The sequence below is a fragment of the Amphibalanus amphitrite genome, unplaced genomic scaffold, assembly GCF_019059575.1.
Source record: "Amphibalanus amphitrite isolate SeventyFive unplaced genomic scaffold, NRLGWU_Aamphi_draft 001356F_arrow, whole genome shotgun sequence".
Taxonomy (NCBI): domain Eukaryota; kingdom Metazoa; phylum Arthropoda; class Thecostraca; order Balanomorpha; family Balanidae; genus Amphibalanus; species Amphibalanus amphitrite.
The window spans coordinates 132814-153870 of record NW_024882849.1 but is presented as its reverse complement, the minus strand read 5'-3'; the positions used below and the strand labels follow the sequence as shown (position 1 = coordinate 153870).

The window sequence follows — 21057 nt, the reverse complement described above, 5'->3', positions numbered from 1 at the left end:
CGGCTAGTCGCTGATCGACAGCCGCCTGCTCTTGTCGCTGGGGACGATGCACTCCCCGCGACCCGGCCCACGGCGGCCGCCTCGCCCGTGCGACTGCCGGCTGCCGCGACACCGGCGCCGCATCTGTCATCATCTACTTCGCTGCGTGACTTCGCCGTTTGGAGGGAGAAGCTGGATGGCTATATGCTTCTCACTGGCGCGTCATCACTACCCGTTACTGCCCAGCGAGCCGCTCTCCTAAGCCTCCTCGACGAGGACTGGCACCGGGTGCTGCGTTACGGCCTCAGCGTCACGGACGATTCTCCCCTCTCCGAGGTGGTGGACGCAATGGAGAGCCACCTCCGAAAACAACGCAGTGTCCTGGTGGACCGTCGAGCCTTCTACGCCCGGGTACAGGAGGAGGGCGAAAACTTTGATGAGTTTTTGTGCGATACGAAGGAACTCGCAGCGTTTTGTGACTTTTGCACGCATTGTTACGACTCACGTTTGCGTGATAAGATCGTGTGCGGCCTGCGAGATGAAGAAACAGTGAAACGGCTGTTGGAGGATCCAGAACTCGACCTCAAGAAAGCCGTAGACATCTGTCGTGCGTCGGAAAACGCCCGCGCTACCTGCTCTGACCTCCGCGCGCCGAACGCATCGCTGAACCGGCTGTCAGCGTACCGCCGGTCAAAGTCGCGTGATGCGCGCCCCGCGGCCCAACCCGGCGGGCGTTCCGCGGGTGCAGCTGGCGTGCGCCGCCCCCTGGCGCGCGATGCGCGCCCCGCGGCCCAACCTGGCGGGCGCTCCGCGGGCGCGGCCGGCGCGCGCTGCTGCCGCTGCGGGCGTGCCGCGCCACTAGCGCCACCTGTAACTCGTGCGGCCAGCGCGGCCACTTTGCAGTGGTATGTGTCCAGGTGGCGCGCGAGAGCACCGTTGCCCCCGTCGAGCACGCAGCACCAGAGCCGCACATCGGCCGTCTAATACGAGACGTCTATGTAAACGGCGTCTCTACACGGCCGACGCCTCCCGTGTCTGTTCGACTGTCCACCGCAGCTGGTGTGTTCACCATGGCGGCCCGGGCCGACTCCGGTGCCGAGGCGACAGTCATCGGAGAAGACAGCCTGTCTTTCATCTGCGTGGAACCAGCGCAGTTGGAGCCCTGTATCGGCCAGCCCTTCTCAGCAGTGGGGAGACACCCGCTCACCTGTATCGGGTCGTTCCAGGCTGTTCTGGAGCTGGGCGACCGATCGACCACCGCCGCCGTGTTCGTCATCAAGGAGATGACTGGCCTGCTACTCAGCTGGTTCGACTGTGTGGCGCTGGGGATTCTGCCGAGGGATTTTCCGGCACAGATCCGGTCTGTCGAGGACACACCGCGCCCCACTGATGACGCCACTCACGCTGGTGACGTCACACCCTCTGATGACGTCACACCGTCTGCACTGCCGGCCGCTGCCGGCTCTGCTCGATGCGCCAGCGACCGCCCTACCCCGTGTGAGACGCCGCGTGACAGGCTCTGTCCGGCCACCGGGGCCGAGACGGGCGGGCCGGCGCCGCCGGCCGATGGACCCAGCCCGGCCGCCGGCCTCGGCGGTCCGCTGCCGGCCTGGGACAGCGACTCAGACCCACCGGAGGCGGTCCGTGCCGCTCATGCCGCCGCTCTGGTGCAGTGTTTCCCGCGCGTGTTCGGGCAAGATTCGACTCTCCGAGTCATGGACGGCGGTCCGATGAAGATCGAACTCCGGCCCGACGCGAGTCCGACGTCGGTCACCGCCGCGAGACCGATTCCCTTCGCCTGGCGGGCGGAGGTGAAGGCGCAGCTGGACGACCTGCTGAACCGCGGCATAATCGTACCCGTGGACTACCCGACGGAATGGTGTCATCCCATTTCGTGCGTGCCGAAGAACCCGTCCGGGTTTCGACTCTGCGTGGACCTGACGGGACTCAATCGGTACGTGAATCGACCCACGTACCCCTGCCGGTCTCCTCACGATGCCGTGACGAGTCTGCCCGCCGGGCACCGATGGATGTCGACTCTGGACGCCAAGATGGGCTACTTCCAGGTGCCGCTCGCCGAGTCAAGTCAGGACCTCACCTGCTTCATCACCCCGTGGGGCAGGTTCAAGTTCGTCCGCTGTCCGATGGGATGTAGTGCGTCTGGAGACGAGTACAACCGGCGCGGCGATGCAGCGCTCGGCGACATCCCAAACTGTGTCAAAATTGTGGATGACATCCTGGCCGTGGCACAGACGTACCGGCAGCACCTGCAGCAGGTGATCGAAGTTCTCCGGCGCTGTGACGACCGAGGAATCACGCTGAACCCGCAGAAGTTCAAGTTCGCCCAGAATGAGGTCAAATTCTGCGGCTACAAGATCACACCGGCCGGCTACACCACCGACAATGAGAAGGCCCGCGCCATCGCTGATTTTCCGAGACCGGCAAACGTCACCGACCTGCGGTCCTTCATGGGTCTGATGAATCAGCTGAGCGGCCTCACACCGGAGCTGGCAGGCTCGACTCAGGCCTTCAGAGACCTCCTCAAGTCGCACCGGGTCTGGCGCTGGACTGAGCAGCACGAGGCAGCGTTTCTGCACACGAAGATTGTGCTGTCGTCACCGCCGGTGATGGCATTCTTCGACCCGCAGCTGCCGACCGTGCTACAGACTGACGCTGCTAAAACCCGAGGGCTGGGTTTTGCACTGCTCCAGAAGCACGGCGAGGACTGGCGTGTGGTCCAGTATGGCTCACGGTTCCTGACAGATACCGAGAGTCGGTATGCCGTCATCGAGGTGGAGCTGGCTGCTGTACTCTGGGCCTGCAAGAAGTGTCATGTCTACCTGGCTGGCATGCCGCACTTCGACCTGGTGGTCGACCACCGGCCGCTGGTGACCATCCTGAACTACAAGCAGCTCAACTCGATCGACAACCCGCGTCTGCAGAGGATGAGAGAGAAGTTGTCGGCCTACAGCTTCACCACCAGCTGGCAGAAGGGTTCGAGTCACGTGATCCCAGACGCGCTCTCACGAGCGCCCACCAGCGACCCCGCCGACGACGACGACGGAGAGGTGGACGCAGCGGACGACCCGCTACACGCCTGCGTCATTGCCGCGCTGCAGGCCTCCGATCGGTCGGAAGACGGCGTCCAGCTGGCCCCGCTGATCGACTCAGCACTCGAGAGAGTCCGCGCCGCCGCCGAGCGCGACCCCGAGCACCGGGCTCTCCGCGAGGTGATTCTCGCCGGATTCCCAGAGAACCGGCACGAGGCGCCCCCGGCAGTGCGAGCTTACTGGGGAGTGCGCCATCAGCTCGCCATCGACGACGGGCTGGTGGTATATGGCGCTCGGCTGGTCGTCCCGTCCGCCCTCCGGCGCGGCGTGCTGGAGAAGCTCCATGAATCACACCAGGGCGTCGACCGCACCAAGCGCCGTGCCCGGCTCAGTGTGTACTGGCCGGGCATAGACAAACAGATCGCTGACACCGTCGCCGCCTGCGCTCAGTGCCGTCAGCGCCTGCCCAGTCACGCTCGGGAGCCGATGTGGCGGGAGGACGGCGCACCGACGCGCGTCTTCGAATCAGTCTCGGCCGACTACTTCTCCGCTGGAGGACACACGTACCTGGTGTACGTGGACCGGCTGTCCGGGTGGCCGTATGTCACTGTGTGTCCCCGCACGGCCTCGGCGGACCACCTGACGCGGCAGCTCCGACTGATGTTCTCGCAAACGGGCGTCCCGACCGTGTTCCGGTCAGACGGCGGACCCCAGTTTGCATCGGGCACGCTCCGCCGGTTCCTCCAGCGCTGGGACGTACGACATGAGATGTCATCACCGCACTACCCGCGCTCTAACGGGCACGCGGAGGCCTGCGTGAAGACAGCAAAGAAGCTGGTGCTGGCTGCGTCTTCATCGGGCCAACTGGACCAGGACCAACTGGACCGAAGTCTGCTCGAACTCCGTAACACGCCCCGAGCAGACGGGCGGTCGCCGGCACAGGTGCTCTTTGGTCACCCGCTGCGCTCCGGTGTTCCCACGCATCACCGCGCCTTCGCTCCGGAGTGGCAGCGGGCGGCCGCTGTCTGCGAGGAAAAGGCTGCCGAGCTCCAGGAGCAGGCCGTCAGGTGCTATAACAAGAGCACGCGCCGGCTGCCAGCGCTGAAGCTCGGCAGCCGCGTCGACATACAAGACCCCACCACCGGCCGATGGAACCGGGTTGGAGTGGTCGTGGGCGTCGGTCAGAGGCGCACGTACCTCGTCAAGACGGCCAGCGGCAGGGTCCTGTGGCGGAACCGCCGCTACCTCCGCCCGTACCGGCCGCTTCTGACGGAGCCCACCCCGCCTGTGGCTCCGTCCGCCCCGCGCACGCCCGCTGCGGGTGCGCCCCAGCCGCCGCCGCCGCCGCCGCTGCCAGAGCGCACCGCTGTCGCCGCCGAGCGGGCAGTCCGACCCGCCGCTGGTGCGCCTGTTGTGTGCCGCTCGCCGCCGGTGTGGTCACCCGAGGTGGCAACGGCCGCCGCCGCCGCTCTCCCGCGTCGTTCTCAACGGCAGCGCCGCGGCCCTGGTCGGCTCCAAGTTCGTTGGGGTGCGACCTCGTATGAGGAGTGAGACAACGTCGTGCAGTGTTGTGTTTTTTGGTGTTTTCACGACTGTTGTCTCGAGGGGGAGATGTTGTGTTTGTGTATAGCCCCCCCGAGGCCCCCTACTTGGACCGCCTCTGCGGCCCCACTGGGCCCGGTGCCTGTGAGCGCCCCTGCCGGCGCCAGCTGACCGTGCGCGCCAAGCGGCGTGACTGGCGCACGGGACGTGGGCTGGCGCTCGCCATACTTGTTTACGTTTTGTGTTTCTCTTTCGGCTTAACGTATCGCAGCAAATAAATCGCTTTAATCCGTTTATATATTTCCATATCGAACCGATAAACGACAACTAAACAGTTTGGAACATTTACATTTTTAAGGATACTGTTGCTAATTATGCAAAAATGAAGAGTGAATATTGGACAGAATTGAATGCTCTATCCAATGGTACCATATTCAATTGCCAAAGGTATCAGGTTATGCAGCAAACCCCGTGTGATTAATAAAGTGGCACAAAATTGACAAACACCATTTTCTCCTGTGATTTGCACCACCTTGATTTGGATCAATCAGCTTTTCATAATTTTTATATGAGAGGCGGTACCTTTCTCTTGCAAATAGGCGTTGATTCAACTCGCTCCATTTAACGGTCACCTAAAAATAAAATTAATTCCAAAATCCCTCAAAAACCGCAATTTTTCAAATAAAAGTGCCCTCTCCGGTGCACGTGGCGCGTGCTATCCTCTGCATTGCACACCATTCAATAGCCCGTTCAATTCTGTACACGATGCTGTTTTCCCCGTGCCGGTCGGATCCCTGGTCACCAAGATATTGCACGGGAACTGGACCCGTGTCGGCCAAAATTAGCCATTTTCGCCCGATTTCGCACGCCGATTTATACATGTAAAGTCTATGACGCGAATTTGCACTTTTTGAGAGCACGCACCACGCGCTCCCTATCGACCCGAACGAGCTGAGACCCCTCAAAGGCACGTCGCGCATCCTTGATCTATGAGTTGTGCAAATTTCACCGGGCTAGGTGCAACGGTCTGGCCTGCAGTCCACGCAAAGCACCACCAAGTCGGGACCTCGGTAACGGACAGACGCACCCTCCTCAAATAGTAATATAGATGGCAACAAGAGCGTACCTTATTTTTTAGCAGTTCAAAATGACAAATGTTATTTTGGTATGTCAAAACTGGTCAAAACAAACTGAAGTTTGGTGACTTTTTTCAATTAAAAAACTTTTCAAAAAAACGTAATTAAAAACTTTTTTTCAAATAAATTAACTATTTTTCACATTTTGAGCAGTACGTACTGTACGTAGTGGATTTCCAAGTCAAAAATTGCACTACGTACAGTGTACGTACTGTACGTAGTGGTGGCGGCGCCCCTGATCACAGCCCTGACACCATGATTTTTTTTTTTGAAAACTTAAGGAAAAAACAAGGGCGGATCCAGCCGGCCGTCTTGGGGGGGGGGCAACCGGTTGGGACTAGCCAAACCTAGGGTACCCCCAAATCTAGTTTTCTCACCGGTTTAAGGCCACTTATTTTTAACACTTCGCCTTTTCATCGAAAAAAAAGCGAAACGAAAACAGTTGCAAAAAGTGAGATATTTTGTCTCAGCTGAGTCAAGGAACTACCTTTTTGGTAGCGTAGAATAAAGGCTTAAATCTTCCACATGAGTTGCAAGCCAGGTAAAGAGGGGGACTTTTTCTTAAATGTTTTCTTCCCTTTAGTTTTCCTTTGTGACCCACAACCGCTAATTCAGGGAGGGCAAGCTGCCCCGACGGTTCCTAGCCCTATGAAAAGTTGTGGGGCAGCGCCCCACGGCCCCAGAGTTGTGGGGGCAGGCTGCCCCCCAGACCCCCAGCTCCCGCGCCCATGACCACAAAGTTCAGGCCCATGGCCCGGCGTCGAGCTCAAATTCAGACTCGGCAATGTTGATGGTGTGTCCGAGTTCAGACAAGCTGAGCTTATACTGGGTTCAGCTAGGACGATTGAAGAGGTATCCTGTTGGGCTAAATGCCGGACAATCTCAAGCTCTAATTTTGCATTTAATGCTTAATTATCCTACTATGTTGAGTGAAAACTACCCATGTGTCATTAAGTATAACTTCAAATAGTGGGTTTAGTTAGTGACATATGGTGGAGCATTAATTAACCTTCGCCGGCCGAGGGGGGTGGGGCGGGTGCCGCCCCCCATAGGTTTTTTCGCGATAGCCCGAACACGCTGGCGATAGAGAGCTGAAACTTAGCATACCTGACCTTTGATTCAAGCCACATCTTTTGACACCAACCGCATTTTTGGGTCAGGTCAGGTCACTGACCTATGACGTCATAAGTGAACCTCTGCACGGTCTTCAGATGTCGCAACTTCGCAACGCCCTCACTGCCAGAGGAGATGTCACAGGGAAATGAAACTTGCAGGATCTAGTATCCATTATGAGTCTCACAACTTGTATATCTCGGATTTTTCCTAAAGGTCATATGAGGTCAGGTCATTTTCGTGACCTCACCATTATAAGTCAATGGGGAAAAATTAAAACTGCTATTCTGGCGCCGGGAACGATCTCCAACTATCTCAAGCACACAGAATCGTGATTTGATGCACTCCTTGCAAGGTTAGATGCGTCACTTTTGCAATGTTGACCTTGCGTGACGTCATTTATGACGTCATCAAGGTCATATTAGTTTTTCGTCAATAACTCCCGATCAAATTGAGCTAGCGAGTCGGGAAAGCCACCAATGGACTCAGGAAGACCTGCCGAATCGAATGATATGCGACATAACCTCTTTCGACCAGCTTCGTGACCTGGGGGTGCTGACCTGACCTTGACCTGAGGTCAACACCCCAAGTTGACCTGACCCGGACAAAAAGTATATTATTCGACGTGCCTGAGCGAGGTGAACACGATGCTGCCAAAAATCGCGGCTCTGCGACCTTTTGTTGCGAACTTATTCACCAAAAACTGAACCGTACCTTGGGGCACTTGACCTGACCTCAGAGGTCACCGGTTGACCTGGGACTTTAAAATCGGGTACCAATCTCTGCGTCTCGTAACGGCGCACACGCTCGTTTTTTCCGCGACGCGCTAGCTCCACCAGGGGCGAAACGGCGAGGGGGGGTCGTACCCGCCCTCCCCCTCGGCCGGCGCGTATGTAGAAAACCAATAGGTCCGGCGAGGGTTAAGGGTTCTAGGGGTGCACATGCACCCCCTAACTGAATAAAGCACCTTCTCAAAATGACGCTTGAAACACTTAAAAAACAAGTACAGGTAAGGGGAAATTGTGTCTTCCTCTGTTAACCCTCACTGTATAGGGGGGAGGGGTCGAACAGACCCCACCCCCCTCGATTTTTCGCGAATAACTCGCGTAAAAACGGCTAATGGCGACGAAACTTTCAGTAACCTCGAGTTAATCAATTTTGCACCTACCCTGAAATTTTAATAACCCTTACCCAAGTGACCTTTGACCTATTTCTCGAGACCATGTTTGGCCGGGATCGCGATTCGGCGTATGTTGGCTCGCATTAGCCGCGCGTTTGCAGTCTTTTCGTGGTTTCAAGCGTTCAAACATGTGATATGATGTTTGTCCCATGCATTTGGATGGGTGTGAAGGTCACCTGAAGGTCAGGTAAGGCCATTGACCTTTGATGACCTCAGTTCACTTTTTCGAGTTTTACATGTTTCTAGGCTAGTTTTTGGAGCTGAACTCGAATTCAGCAACCATTTGAACATTTACGAAGTACTTTAAGTGCCTTCGTAACATGTTACGAAGCTGTCAGAGGCGGTTGACACGTACTACGAATACCCGGCAGGACCACTACTGGTTGACCTGACCCGACCTGGCCTAAATGCATGAAGACATCTTCTGGGATCAACACTAACACGATATTCGTGATCAGCACCCCGGAAAAGCTCAGCCACACTTACGACGCTCTAACAGGTCCCAATTTTCCCGACTTTTGGGTCATTGACCTGACCTGGAAGGTCAATCATGAACCAATGACCTAGGACCTTAAATTGGGCATCATCGTCTTCCTCTCGTCACGGGCAGCACGCTCGTTTTTTTTTTTCGCGAAGCTCTAGCTCGATCAGCGGTCAAACGGCAATGGGGGCAACGCCCCCCCCCTATACGTTCGCGGCTGACAAAACGCCAATACGGGCGAGGTTTAAATCCATATACATTCAGGTATAAGACAAGAAAGCTCCTGTTTAATAGTGTTAATGAACTATGAAGAAGCTTCAGCTATTAAGAAGCTTCTGAAATCTCTCAAGCTGAAGTTGATCATACTCAGTGTTGTTATGATCATTCCTCAGTTTTCTGACAAGAATCACACATTTGGCCATGGCAAACGTTGAAAATACCTTTTTCTTTAAAAAAAAGTGCCTAATGACAATCTTACTTTCCAACAAATTTGCAATTAAAACCAACCAGTACACAATACAGAACACATGCCTATGAATGCGAATAACAATGTGATATCACGTCAATTTCTCCTACATGTTAACCTTCGCTGGCACAGGCCATTTTGACTCTGGTTGGCAGAGTTTTTCACGTTTGCCCCAAGGTCACTCAATCATCAAAGCAATATTTCAGTTTTCAGCATAGGAACTTGTTTGATGGTGCCTCACTCTATTTGTATTTTATGTAATTGACGGAACGCATAGTAATTTTATCTCGCGCAAAAACACGCTGATGGAAAATTTGATGTGCAGATTTGGGGAGAATAAAGACAGTCGGTTTTTGGAGAAAGTTAACCGTCTTTTATATTCTATTTATATTTTATATTACAGAACTTTGAGAATGTTTTTTTTAGTTTTCTTGACTTATGTCTTGGGGGGGGGGCAAAAGATAGTATGCCCCCCCCCCTTTGATCGTCTTGGGGGGGGGGGGCATGGCCCCGTTGCCCCCCCTTGGATCCGCCCTTGGGAAAAAATAATAGGCCATCCGACCCATGCTTTTACATTAGATTGTACTTGTAGCCTCCTCACATTGCCCATCAGACAGTAATAATCACACTTATCGGTGTTGAGCGTTTGTTTGAGTGGCCTGTCGCCTTGTGGCTTGTCCAAGGAATTTGCATGCCGAGCCTTATGTCGGGGGCCCACACGCATAGACTGAGCCAAGATTACTTTACTAATAGACTGACTAATAGACTTACTAATACTGGACTGAGCGCTTGACTCTGAGCTCATGCCAGCTTCTGGACCCACGCCGGCCTCTATGGTAGCCCACACTGGTTTTATATGATCCATACCAGGCTTTAAGGGTCAATCTGAGTGGAGACAGTATTTTCCCACTAGGGCCCCCTCAGACTAGTGTAATGCCTATGTATCAACTTGGAGATGATGGATTCTCAGGTGGATTCTCCGTAATCACCGTGGAACTCCGATACAACCTTAAGGTCGTCAGAGGCTATAAACTAAACAAAAAATGAAGATTTCTCGTGTAGAAGTGCAATTTGAGGCCCATTGGGACCCTAAGTGGCTGGCATTTGCCCACCGGGACTCCACGCCGACTTCTCTAGATACATAATCCAGCTGTCAGTACCCGTTCCCATAGACAGACCACCAATCTGCGCCTACGTACGACCACCACGGGAGCCTGCTTCATTACGATTAGGAGCTACTCTAGCCGCACACCGGTGACCGTCCAGCCAGAAGTTGGATTGGACGCCGAATAGTGAGGACGACGATAGGCAAAAACAACAGATTGACGCCCCGAGGACAGAAACAACAGATTGATACGTAAAGGAGAAATTTTTGTCGGTAGAGCGTTGGACTCCGCGTGGTGAGGGCACGCGTCCCGGTTATAACAGTCCGGGTTCGAAGCGCGACAGAGTCGCTCGATGTTTCCTCCTGGCGAGTATGGTTGCGGTTGGTGGCAGGTCGTAGTCAGTCGAAGTCAGTGAGGGGACCGGCCGTGCGTGGCTATGTGCATACGTTAAACTTTGGGCTCTAACTTCTGCCATAGACCAGGAATTGCGCGATCGGAGGGTAGAGGGCAGGGCCAACGCAACAAGCTCTGCTTAGCGGGAGCTTTGTCCTTGTGAATCCTTCCATTCAAAAGGTCCGGACTAAATTTATAAAAAAGAATGTCCGAGACACGGAGTTGGGCGCCTGAAAAGACGAAATGTAACGTATTGCTGAGCGAAAAAAAAAGGTTCAGGTCAGGTAAACAAAATAAACACTTGATAACAGGCCTAAGTAATCGGGTAGGTATCAAAGTGTTCACATTGCATCCATGTTCCGTTTACACATTTGCTTTTATGTGCACTGACGCCTCGAACTAAAAATTCGTTTGCCTTTTGGCTATTGCCGGCTCCCCCAGTAGTGACTTTTTGCCCTGACTGGGGGGGGGGGAGGGCAGGCCGATGACTGCGGGTGTTTGCCCCCCCCCCCCGTTAACATGTTAGACGAGGCCTTGCCGCACGCCGCTAAACGCAAAAACCGCAAAAAAGCGCCCGGCCGCCGCCAACCGAAAATAAACTTAATACCAAAAACGACGCAAAAAAAAGAACCGCCCGCATCGCGGCGGGCGGGCGAAGGGCGATTTTTTCATGGGCGATTTTTGTAAGCTTAACTCAGACTCAGGCTCTGCAGTCTGAGTTATAGATGTCGCTGTCATTCAGCCACTGATCAAAAGCGCCACGATTACCGTCCAATCATTTTTCCTACTTAACGATATTCTGGATCCTACTGGATGGTAGGTGTGTGCGTCTGCTAGTGCAGCTCGCAAGCCGACACTCCCGAACCTGCTAATCAGCAACCATGAAAACGGAGTGCTAGTAGCCGCAAATGTCGCTGCATTGGACAAGGTCAGGGTCATGATCGAGCGTTAGTTGGCGATGAAACGGCTAGTGGGCTTGCAAGTCGGACAGAACCAGCTGAAGTATTCAGGGCGTCTCCTTGTGCAGTGATGTAGGCCGCTTATATGGCACGCCTGCAATCTTTGGTGAGACCTTTCGTGCAGTACGCCGGCTTTCGTCCAGTCCGAAGGTGATTGGTGTGCTCTGCATGCACACTACCTTGTCACAAGGTCTACAAAAAAGTCTCCTGTTCCAGAGGCGGCCGGCATGCCGAGCCCCCGGATTCCAGCCCCGATTCTAATGCGCAGGCTACGGCAGTGACATTGGGTCAGGTAGCGGCACCCGGCGCGGCGAGTGGGTCAGTCGGCGGGGGCCGGCGTTAGGGCGAGGGCGCCGTGTGTGGGGTGAGACTAAATGCTTACTTCGAAATCTAAGCTGTGTTGCGGCATTGGCGGTTATGTGCGGCGTGTATGCCGCATGATTAGTAAGCGGCGACCACTAAATTAAAGACTTAAACGCTCCAACCTGTTTTCAATGAATAACACTGCATACCAAAAATGCCAATCACTCTCGTCATAAGATATTTAGATTTAAATAACTAAGTTATCTGCATCATCATTTTGAACCAAATTAATGCCTCCAACTTAGTAGGTACTCACTCATTCCTTCCTTCGTTGGCTCCAAACAGTCTTTCGATTGTCTGGAAATCGTATGCCAAATCCCGCACCTGTATACGACTGGTGCATATAAAGGCCGATGTAAGAATTTCAATAGGCTCTCGCATGCAATTTCCTGGCTACCCAAAAAGTCTGTTTCAGTCATGCTATCAAAACATGGTATGTCAGCCCTGTCACCAGCTTATGACTGCTCTACTTGTAGTGCCCCTGACCGTCACCGACTCCCTTCCCTCCTTAAAAGCCTAGTTTCCCACCATCATCTCTACTAGATTTAGGTGATGCTCCGACAAATTCACAAGACCGAACTTGTTCGGAGTTCGGACTGTGAGTTAACCCTCGCCCTTTAGGGGGGGGGGGGTCGAACGGACTCCCCTCGTTTTTTCGCGAATAACTCGCGTAAAAAGCGGCCGATCACGACGTAACGTTTAGTACCCTCGCGTTGATCAATTTTACACCTACCCTGAAAATTTCATGACCCTGACGCAAATAACCTTTGACCTGTGACCTACTTTTCGAGACCATGTTTGGCCGGAACCGCGATTCAGCGTATGTCGGCTCGCATTAGCAGCGCGTTTGCAGTCTTTTCGTGGTTTCAAGCGTTCAAACATGTGATATGATGTTGCCCCCATGCATTAGGGTGGGTGTCAAGGTCACCTGAAGGTCAGGTCAGGTCATTGACCTTTGGTGACCTCGGTTCACTTTTTCGAGTTTGACATGTTTCTAGGCCAGTTTTTCGAGCTGAATTCGAATTTAGCAACCACATGAACGTTTACAAAGTAGTTTTGGTGCCTTCGTAACATGTTACGAGGCTGTCAGAGGCGGTTGACACCTACTACAAATACCCGGCAGGACCTCCACTGGTTGACCTGACCTGACCTGACCCGACCTGACCTAAATGAATAAAGACATCATCTGTGATCAAAACAAGCATGATGTTCGTGATCAGCACCCCGGGAAACCCCGTAGCAGCCACACTACGACGTTCTAACAGGTCCCAATTTTCCGCCTTTTGGGTCATTGACCTGACCTGGAAGGTCAACCGATGACATAGGACCTTAAAATTGGTTATCATCGGCCTCCTCTCGTCACGGGCAACACGCTCGTTTTTTCCGCGAAGCTCTAGCTTGATCAGGAGCGAAACGGCAAGGGGTTATACCTTATACGTTCGCGGCTGGAAAAACACCAATACGGGCGAGGGTCAAGTTGAAAGTTACACTCAAAGAATGCACTCAAAGACCCATGAATAAGCAATAAATGCGAAACGTTGGGTAATTTCTTGCGTTTTTTCCCTATTAAAATGAATTCAAAAGTTTAGGCCATACATGCACTATAATATGTCACTTGAAAGTATTAATTTGGTTCAAAACGATGATGTAGATAAGTTAGTTATTTAAATCTAAATATCCTATGACGAGAGCGATGGACATTTTTGGTATGCAGTGTTATCCATTGAAAACAGGTCAAAGCTATTGAGTTTTTAATTAAGTGGTCGCCGCTTACTAATCATGCGGCATACACGCCGCACATAACCGCCAATGCCGCAACGCAGCTTAGATTTCGAAGTAAGCATTTAGCATGGATTACGATTAGGTATACTTCATCCATGCATTTAGTCAAGATACCTATAATAAACAGGTAGATCCGATGTTTTGAGCAAAGCCCTGGTGACGTCACTGATATTTCTTATATAAAGAATTTCACCCGTAAGGAAAATATTTTACATACAAAAATTTGTATGCTATTAGGAAAGAATACAATCTTTCAATTCCACCATGAAAATTATATAATTTAATTAATAAACTCGAAATCCTTTGAGTGTTTGTCCCAACCCCCTGTTATACCTTTGGTCACGTGACTACCATGATACACTTTGCATTTTACAAGGTTATGACTTAAACGGAAGTAATAAATGCTGCAAATGTATTATTTATGATGTTTTAGGCAGCAATCGTGTGAATATATCCTGAAATTATCAATAATCTGCTGAAAAGAAGTCACGTGATGTTACCAGATTGTGCTCGGACAGCATCTTCTTGAATTTCGATTTTGAGTACTTTGTACCTTCATTGAGGCCTAATAACGGACGTTTTTAGTTATAAAATGAAGCACTGAATCTAATGAGGGCAAAATTTAATCATGTTTGCACTTTCAGGCCGGGCTATCCTGGCATGAACTTCGGCAAGTTTGTGTGTAAAGCCTATGGTGAAGGGAAAACTTCACGCCCGGCTGACGTCACAGACCTCGGCTACCAAATCGTGTCCGGTGGGGGCCGCATTTAGTCTCACCCCGTGTGTGGGGCGCAGAAATGCCGCAGTGAAGGGAAGGGGAAGATGTGACCCTGCATGATGGCGGAAATGATGCTTAACCCGCGCCCCGCTGGGCTATTCAGCCATACGCGCCCTGCTGGGGGGGGGGGGCAGATTCTGCCCCCCCTGTCTAACTTCCGAACCGATGGTCGTAGAAAGACGGGGAAAACGGCAATCGAAAGCTCTCAACAAGGCGGATCTTAAGAGCCCAAATTTTTTTGCTTTAGTAGGTCAGAGGTCAGGTCAAGGTCAGGTCAAGGGTACAAAATGCAAGTTTCTACAGTATCGGCCTTGCACCGTAGTTGCCGAAGAATGGACTGAGACTGATTGCCCAAAACGTGTTCTTAGACTACCAAGACAATATTCGTTGCACACAATGTCATTCAACGGTCAAGGTCAAGGTCAGGTCAGGTCAGGTCAGGTCACCAAAAACAAAATATAGAAAAGGGCATGTGCGACACATGTTTTATGGGTCATTTTACTCATGGAATTCAATGGGCACACTCAATAAGTGATATGGACCACCTCTGGATGAGTTTCAGGTCGAGGTCAGGTCAAGGTCAGGTCAAGTGAGGTCAAATTTTGAAGTTGGTTGTTAAGGCCTCAAAAGGTGTCTATCCGATGCAGTTTTTCACGGCAAATCGAATGGTGCTATTTTTGTTTCCGTACGAGGTCTAGAACTTCCAAAAAAAATCATTTTTCAAAAAATTTGTGTGTCGTGACGTCATACAATTTTGAATAACTCCCACATTTTTGAACCGATTCTTCTAAAAATTGGTATGCAGGTGCACATAGACCACTTCTTTGACATATATTCCGGTTTTGTCGATAAACTCAAAATTTTGGATTTTATAAATATTTTCCCAAAAAAGTCAGTTTTTTGGAAAAATTTTGGCCAAAATCCAAAATTTTCAAAAACCGAGATAGCCATTTGATAGACAAAGTAGAATCACATATAACCTTTTTTGTTACGTCTTGATTCCTTTAAAAATGAAGATGTTAGCGGCGTTTGAAATTTTGCCGTTTTTTAGGCGAAAATGGCGAACATGACGTCACTAAAACGTCAATTTCTCAAAAATTTTCCGACGGATTTCGCTCAAATTTTCAGGGAACGTGTCAAATTGATGTATAATAAGGTACTGAAAGTTTGACGTCGCTGGCGTAACGCGTTTAGAAGTTATTGGCGAAAAACGGGAGGGGGGGCAGATTCTGCCCCCCCCCCAGCGGGGCGCGGGTTAATGATCTAAATCAAACACCTGCACACCCTTCCTTCCCCCATTCCGCTACATATTACGTCATAGTCCTACAATAATCTGCAATCGTCAAGACTGCTTGCACTCAAATTTTCAACAAAAGGAAACAAACAACTCGTTTAGCGGCGACATCATCGCGGACAAAAAAAAAAGCGAGAATGAAAAGCGAGGCCATGGGATAGACGTACCTAATGCAAGGGCAAATCGAAGTGTATATCTATAGTTTATACCGGCCGTTTTCACGACGGAATAGCAGGCATCTATTTAATCCCCATTTGATCCTTTGGTTCCTCAGGAATTTTAGTAGTTCTTTTTAGTAGGTTCCCCAGCTTTCGAATGAATGGTGCGTTAGTTTGCTATTTTTCTATTAAATATCACATCGATTTACTTTATCTAAGGATTTATCACTAATATCAACATAAAGCGTAAGCACAATTATAAAATTATGAAATTATTAAATACTAGTACAATAGTTAAAAAAAGATACTGAGTTGCCAGGCTACAAAGAATATATTCATTTATGGCGCACGACAGACATTTAGAAAGCAGCGCCCTGTTTTATTGCACGCTGCTAGCCGCTTCCATTGGGTTTTGCAGGCCGACGTCATTGGTCGTTACACGTATGATGTCACGCGACTTGTGGCCTGTCACGGCTCTTTAATGATCTCCACTAAATGAATGCAACAATGGCCTTTTAAGTTGATCTCTGTGGCCATCTGTCTATGGAGCGACCAATATGAAAGTTGGGTGAATTTACCGGGGTTACATGACTATGAGCAAGCAAATGTGTATCAGGAATGGATTTAGGTGGAGAATTGCGCTGGACCATGAGCGCTCGAACGCTCCCAATTCCATGCCGGTTTGGCTTTGGAGCCGAGACAGACGATGCGGGTCAAGGTCACCGCTGGGGTAACGGTGGATTGGCTGCGCCCGAGCACCCGTAACGCGGCACAATTCTCCATCTATGGATTTTCCTATTCGCTCAGCATTGTGATAGGCGTTCGTAATAGCATTTACTCTGCTCATGTACCTATCCCCGGTTATTTAAAAGAAGTTTTTTGTGGGGGAATATCACGGCTTAAGGTACTCGGTGGCCCTCACGACTTTCAAAGAATGCTCCGATAACTAAACACCGCACAGACCTACTGCATTAGTGAATCTGACAGAAGGTCTGTGGAATTACATCCCCCCTCACCACACCCCTAAAAACTCATCCAGTGTCCAAAACCACTTTTATCGACTCGCCAAAAAAAAAAAAAAAAACACACACACACAAAGCATGGGGCATGTCAGCTCTAAGTTCATTTATCATTGTCTTTACCATGGTTCAATTGCATTGCGCGATTTAAAGCACGTGAGTGCCTATATAGTATATATGTAGAAAATAATATCTACAGCAAAACATCCAAAATTACAAAGGCTACAATGCTTAAAAAGTAGGTTCATCAAGGAAGCCCATTTTTACTTGCGTTGTGTTCCCAACCATGCGATTCCAACGCAGGCTATTCGCAACGTCTGTGAGGCACGTGCACGTTAACAACTGACAAGCCGCCACCGCTGCCACTTATTCATAGATGGTTGATATCGCAGCTTGGGCGTCAGCAGCGCGGCCCACAACGCGTCGGCGCCAGCGCACGCAGCTGTTGGCACTCGGCAGCCGGTGTTGCGACTTAACGGCCGGCCGGCCTTATGAAGGAGAAGCTCTTGGTGAAGCTTTGTGATCGCCTCATAGCCGCCTTGGATGTCATCTTTCTTGGCAGATCCATCCGTTCAGATGGTACGGTGCAGTCTGGATAAAGGACGAAGTCCAACGCCGCTAACCCCGCGACCGCCACCCCACAACGTGGCCGCAGACCGAACGGGCGTGAGGGCCGTAAGGGCCACCCCGCCATCCGGTAGGTGGCTGAGCAGCCGGGCGCAGCGGCGCCTGGGCGGCGGCCGCGCTGAGATGAAGTCCCAAACCGCCATGTCGCCATCACCGCCATCACCATTGCTGCAGCTGTTCCCAACCGCCTCAATCGCCGCCGTTTTGCCAGCAGTCGCGCCGCGGAATGGCAGAAGCTCCAGAGTAGCCTCCAGCGCCCCTCTCCGCACGTGTGCAGGTGCACTGCGGCCGCCGGGTCCGACGTCCAGGCAGAACATGATATTTCCATGCTGCTCCGACGGTGGGCTGGTCTTGTTTGGGCGTTCCTCCACTGTGACGTCGGTCACGCCTGCCCCGGCCAGGGCGCAGAGGCCGACGTGTCACCATCCGGTTGCAGTCCTCAGTCGGGTCGCAACGTGTACCTCTTCCGCAGCGTGGAGCGCGCTCCCGCTGGGCAGCGATACAGCCAAAAGTAGCATAGTATGCGGGCGGCCAGCGCTGCGCCGGACAGCGGACCCATGCCGGGGGTATGCCGGTCTCGGCCATTAGCGCGGTCGTCGGGGCCGAGGCTGTACATACAGCTGGTGACCACGTGAGCCGCCAATCGAAGCTCACGGCTTATAAGCTCGACGCGGGCATCACACGCCGTCCCGATGGGAGCTCCACGACGCCGCCGCGAACTCCAGCGCGGCTCGCAGCGCGAAGACCAGTACGGACGGCCGGGGCAAACGGCGTGCGGGAGTCGCAGGCGACGTTCTGCGGACAGAAAGGGTTGGGCATAAGCTGGTCGGCAGGACACTCTTGAGCCGAGCCTTTGATGTAATTACAGATGATCCAGAAGCATGCACAAAAATTCATGACACACTATTCTCATTTATGTATTTGCTACATATGATATGATATGCCAGCTCATGATCAGTGACACATTCTGGGCAATATGTTCTAAAGTGAAGTAACTGAAGTTACAGCTTAAAAGCTTAAAAAACAGCTTAAAAAAACACACACACACACATTCGATAGCTTATGAGAATAACATGCCTTGTGTGCTTAATGCAGGAAAATATTTTTTTTTCACTTTTTTAGAAACAGCAAAAGAGTTGTCAACAAGCCATGTCAACTATCTTAACAATTTTTATGGAAACTGCTCTAGCTAGCTTAAAGTTCCACAACGTTTCCGGAGCACCGTACCCAAACTCAGTTCATGTTACAAGAAAAACAGTAATAATGCCTCCTAATTTTGAATGAAATATAGGTATGAGTAATTTGATTTGGAAAGCAACAAATTTCCGCACATCATTTTAGCAAAATTACTATTTTCTTCAGCCATCAGGTTACACAAAACTATAGTAAACTTTATGATCTAGTTTACACAAAACCAAAGCCCCGATTTTAACAAATGTAGATAAAATTTAAACAATTTTAAAAAATGTATCGTGGAGAAAATGAAAAGTGTAGATTTGTAAAGCCGGGATATTTCAATTTTACGGATTAGGCACTTAAAGAAATATCTTCACCTTTCTTTGAGCCACCAGCCTTCACCCAAGTTTTACACGAATGTAGTGAAGCAGACAATGTGGCAACTCAAAATTGTGATGGTTTGAGATAATTATGACGGTAAAAGAAAAAGCAACACAAGGTTCCTTACCCTCGTTTTTTTCACATGGGTTCAGATGAGGCTTCAACTGTTGCCGACCTGAGGAGCTATAGGAACTTGAGCTTTCCAAAACTCAATTTCTAAGGGCACTGAGCAGTGTTTGGCTTTCACACGAATGCGATAGTAAGTTATATGAAGTTGACAAAGCAAGCAAAGCAAAGCATGATGCCCCGCGCGTCCGCCCGCGACCACGCCCCGCGTCCGACTCCCGACCGCCGCGTGACCCGAGGCGCCCGGCGGTCACGTGACCTACCGGCCGGGACTGCAAACGGCCCTCACCACCATTCTTGTATGACGTCATATCCTACTGAGGTGCTGATTGGTCGGAATTAGATACCTGAAGGTAATTATCTGCCGTAGTTATTTTTGTTTCATTGTTTTGCGTGTTTTCTTATATGAAATGTAAATAAAAAATTTGTCATATTTTAATCACCATTAAAACATAACTGAATAGGTATAAAAGAGAACTCGATATATACTTTCCTTGTTTTTAAGAATTCCGGAATTAGATACCCGAGGGAGCAAAGAGGGAGCAAGTTGCCACGCTGATTTAATACCTCATAGTCGAAAGGTGGGCTACTAGAACCAAAAATTGCTGTGTTTGTAAATAAATAAGTGATTTGAGGGCAAAAAATGCCCGGATTTAAACTTCTAAAATTATTTTGAACATAAAATATTTCAGTTTGAGGGATGTTAAGGCCTCTAAGGGTAGGTACTTTTTAGGTATCAAATAAGTTCCTCTGCGGAAGTTCCGTCGTGAAAACGGCCACCGACGAGTATTTCATGACCATCTAGCCAAATTGAAATTTGGAATCTTGTCCAACTAGTCAGCAGCCGTTCTACACACATATAAATGCTTCGTTTTCGTTCACACAGTTTTCGATCACATAGTTTTTTTTTTTAGTTCTGAGATTGAGTCGATATTTATCTTGCTTCGTTTGTCAGAAATTTTACCATGCCACTTCTGGTCGTGTTTAATGATACGGTATTTTCATGGTCATTGGTCAAAAATCACAATTAGGTATTTGCGAAAATTCGAGGCTGACAAGTTAACCCTCGCCGGCTGAGGAAAGGGGCGGGGCGGGGCCCACCATCGTAGTTTTTTTGCGATAGCTTAAAGCACGCTTGTGATAGAAAGTTAAAATTTATCATATTAACTTTTGATTCAAGCCAGATCATGTGACATCAACCGCGTTTCAGGGGTGGAGCTTCCTATTCACTTAGTGGGGCGCCTGCCCCACCAACTTGCCATTTTGCCCCACCAATAAGCGTTTTGCCCCACCAACGTAAGCCGATTTGCAGGACTTTACTGCTTAGCAAACCTATGTTTTTCGCATTGAGGAGCTTTGAAATGTCTGTGTAATGCAAAATATTATCTCTGTAATGAAAAAGATTGCTGAATTTGCTGATTTGCATTGCTGAATTTTATCTAACTTAACAATCGGACATTGTAGGTTTGACAACTTTTTGCCCCACCAACTTTCCTGGAAAAGCTCCACCCATGACGCGTTTTCAGGTCAGGTCAGGTCACTGACCTATGACGTCATACGTAAACTTCTGCACGGTGCTAAACTGTGAATGTCACAAATCCGCAATGAACCTAATGCCAGAAGAGCTTTCACAGCAGTGGCGTCGCCACGGATTTTTGAGTGGGGGGGGGGGGCGGTCGGGTTTCCGGTCTTCGTCTTGATGGGTAGGGGTGTTTTTAGCCACACTCCCGGTTTTTTCGTGTGCCCGGAGAAAAACCTCGGCGCGCAGCGCCGCGAAAGCAGCGGTATATCTTATTGAACATCAATTTTGCATCGTGCATAAAAATCAAGCACAGGTCACCTGAGGTCAGGTTACAATGTCATGTCAAGTTCAGTTTAAATGCCTCTTAAAACTGCAATCTTGTCATTCCTATAGATAATCTCCTGACTCCTATCTATAAGTCTGAAA

At 50.7% G+C, this 21057-nt stretch overlaps 1 protein-coding gene across 1 annotated transcript; it reads left to right on the top strand.

The window, feature by feature from the left end:
- Positions 1 to 1049: 1049 nt before the first annotated feature.
- LOC122372403 (uncharacterized protein K02A2.6-like) lies at positions 1050 to 14359 on the top strand. The gene is made up of 3 exons (XM_043349549.1): positions 1050 to 1386; positions 1678 to 4350; positions 14346 to 14359. The coding sequence occupies exons 1-3, from the start codon at positions 1050 to 1052 to the stop codon at positions 14357 to 14359; spliced, it is 3024 nt and encodes a 1007-aa protein (XP_043205484.1).
- Positions 14360 to 21057: the final 6698 nt, after the last annotated feature.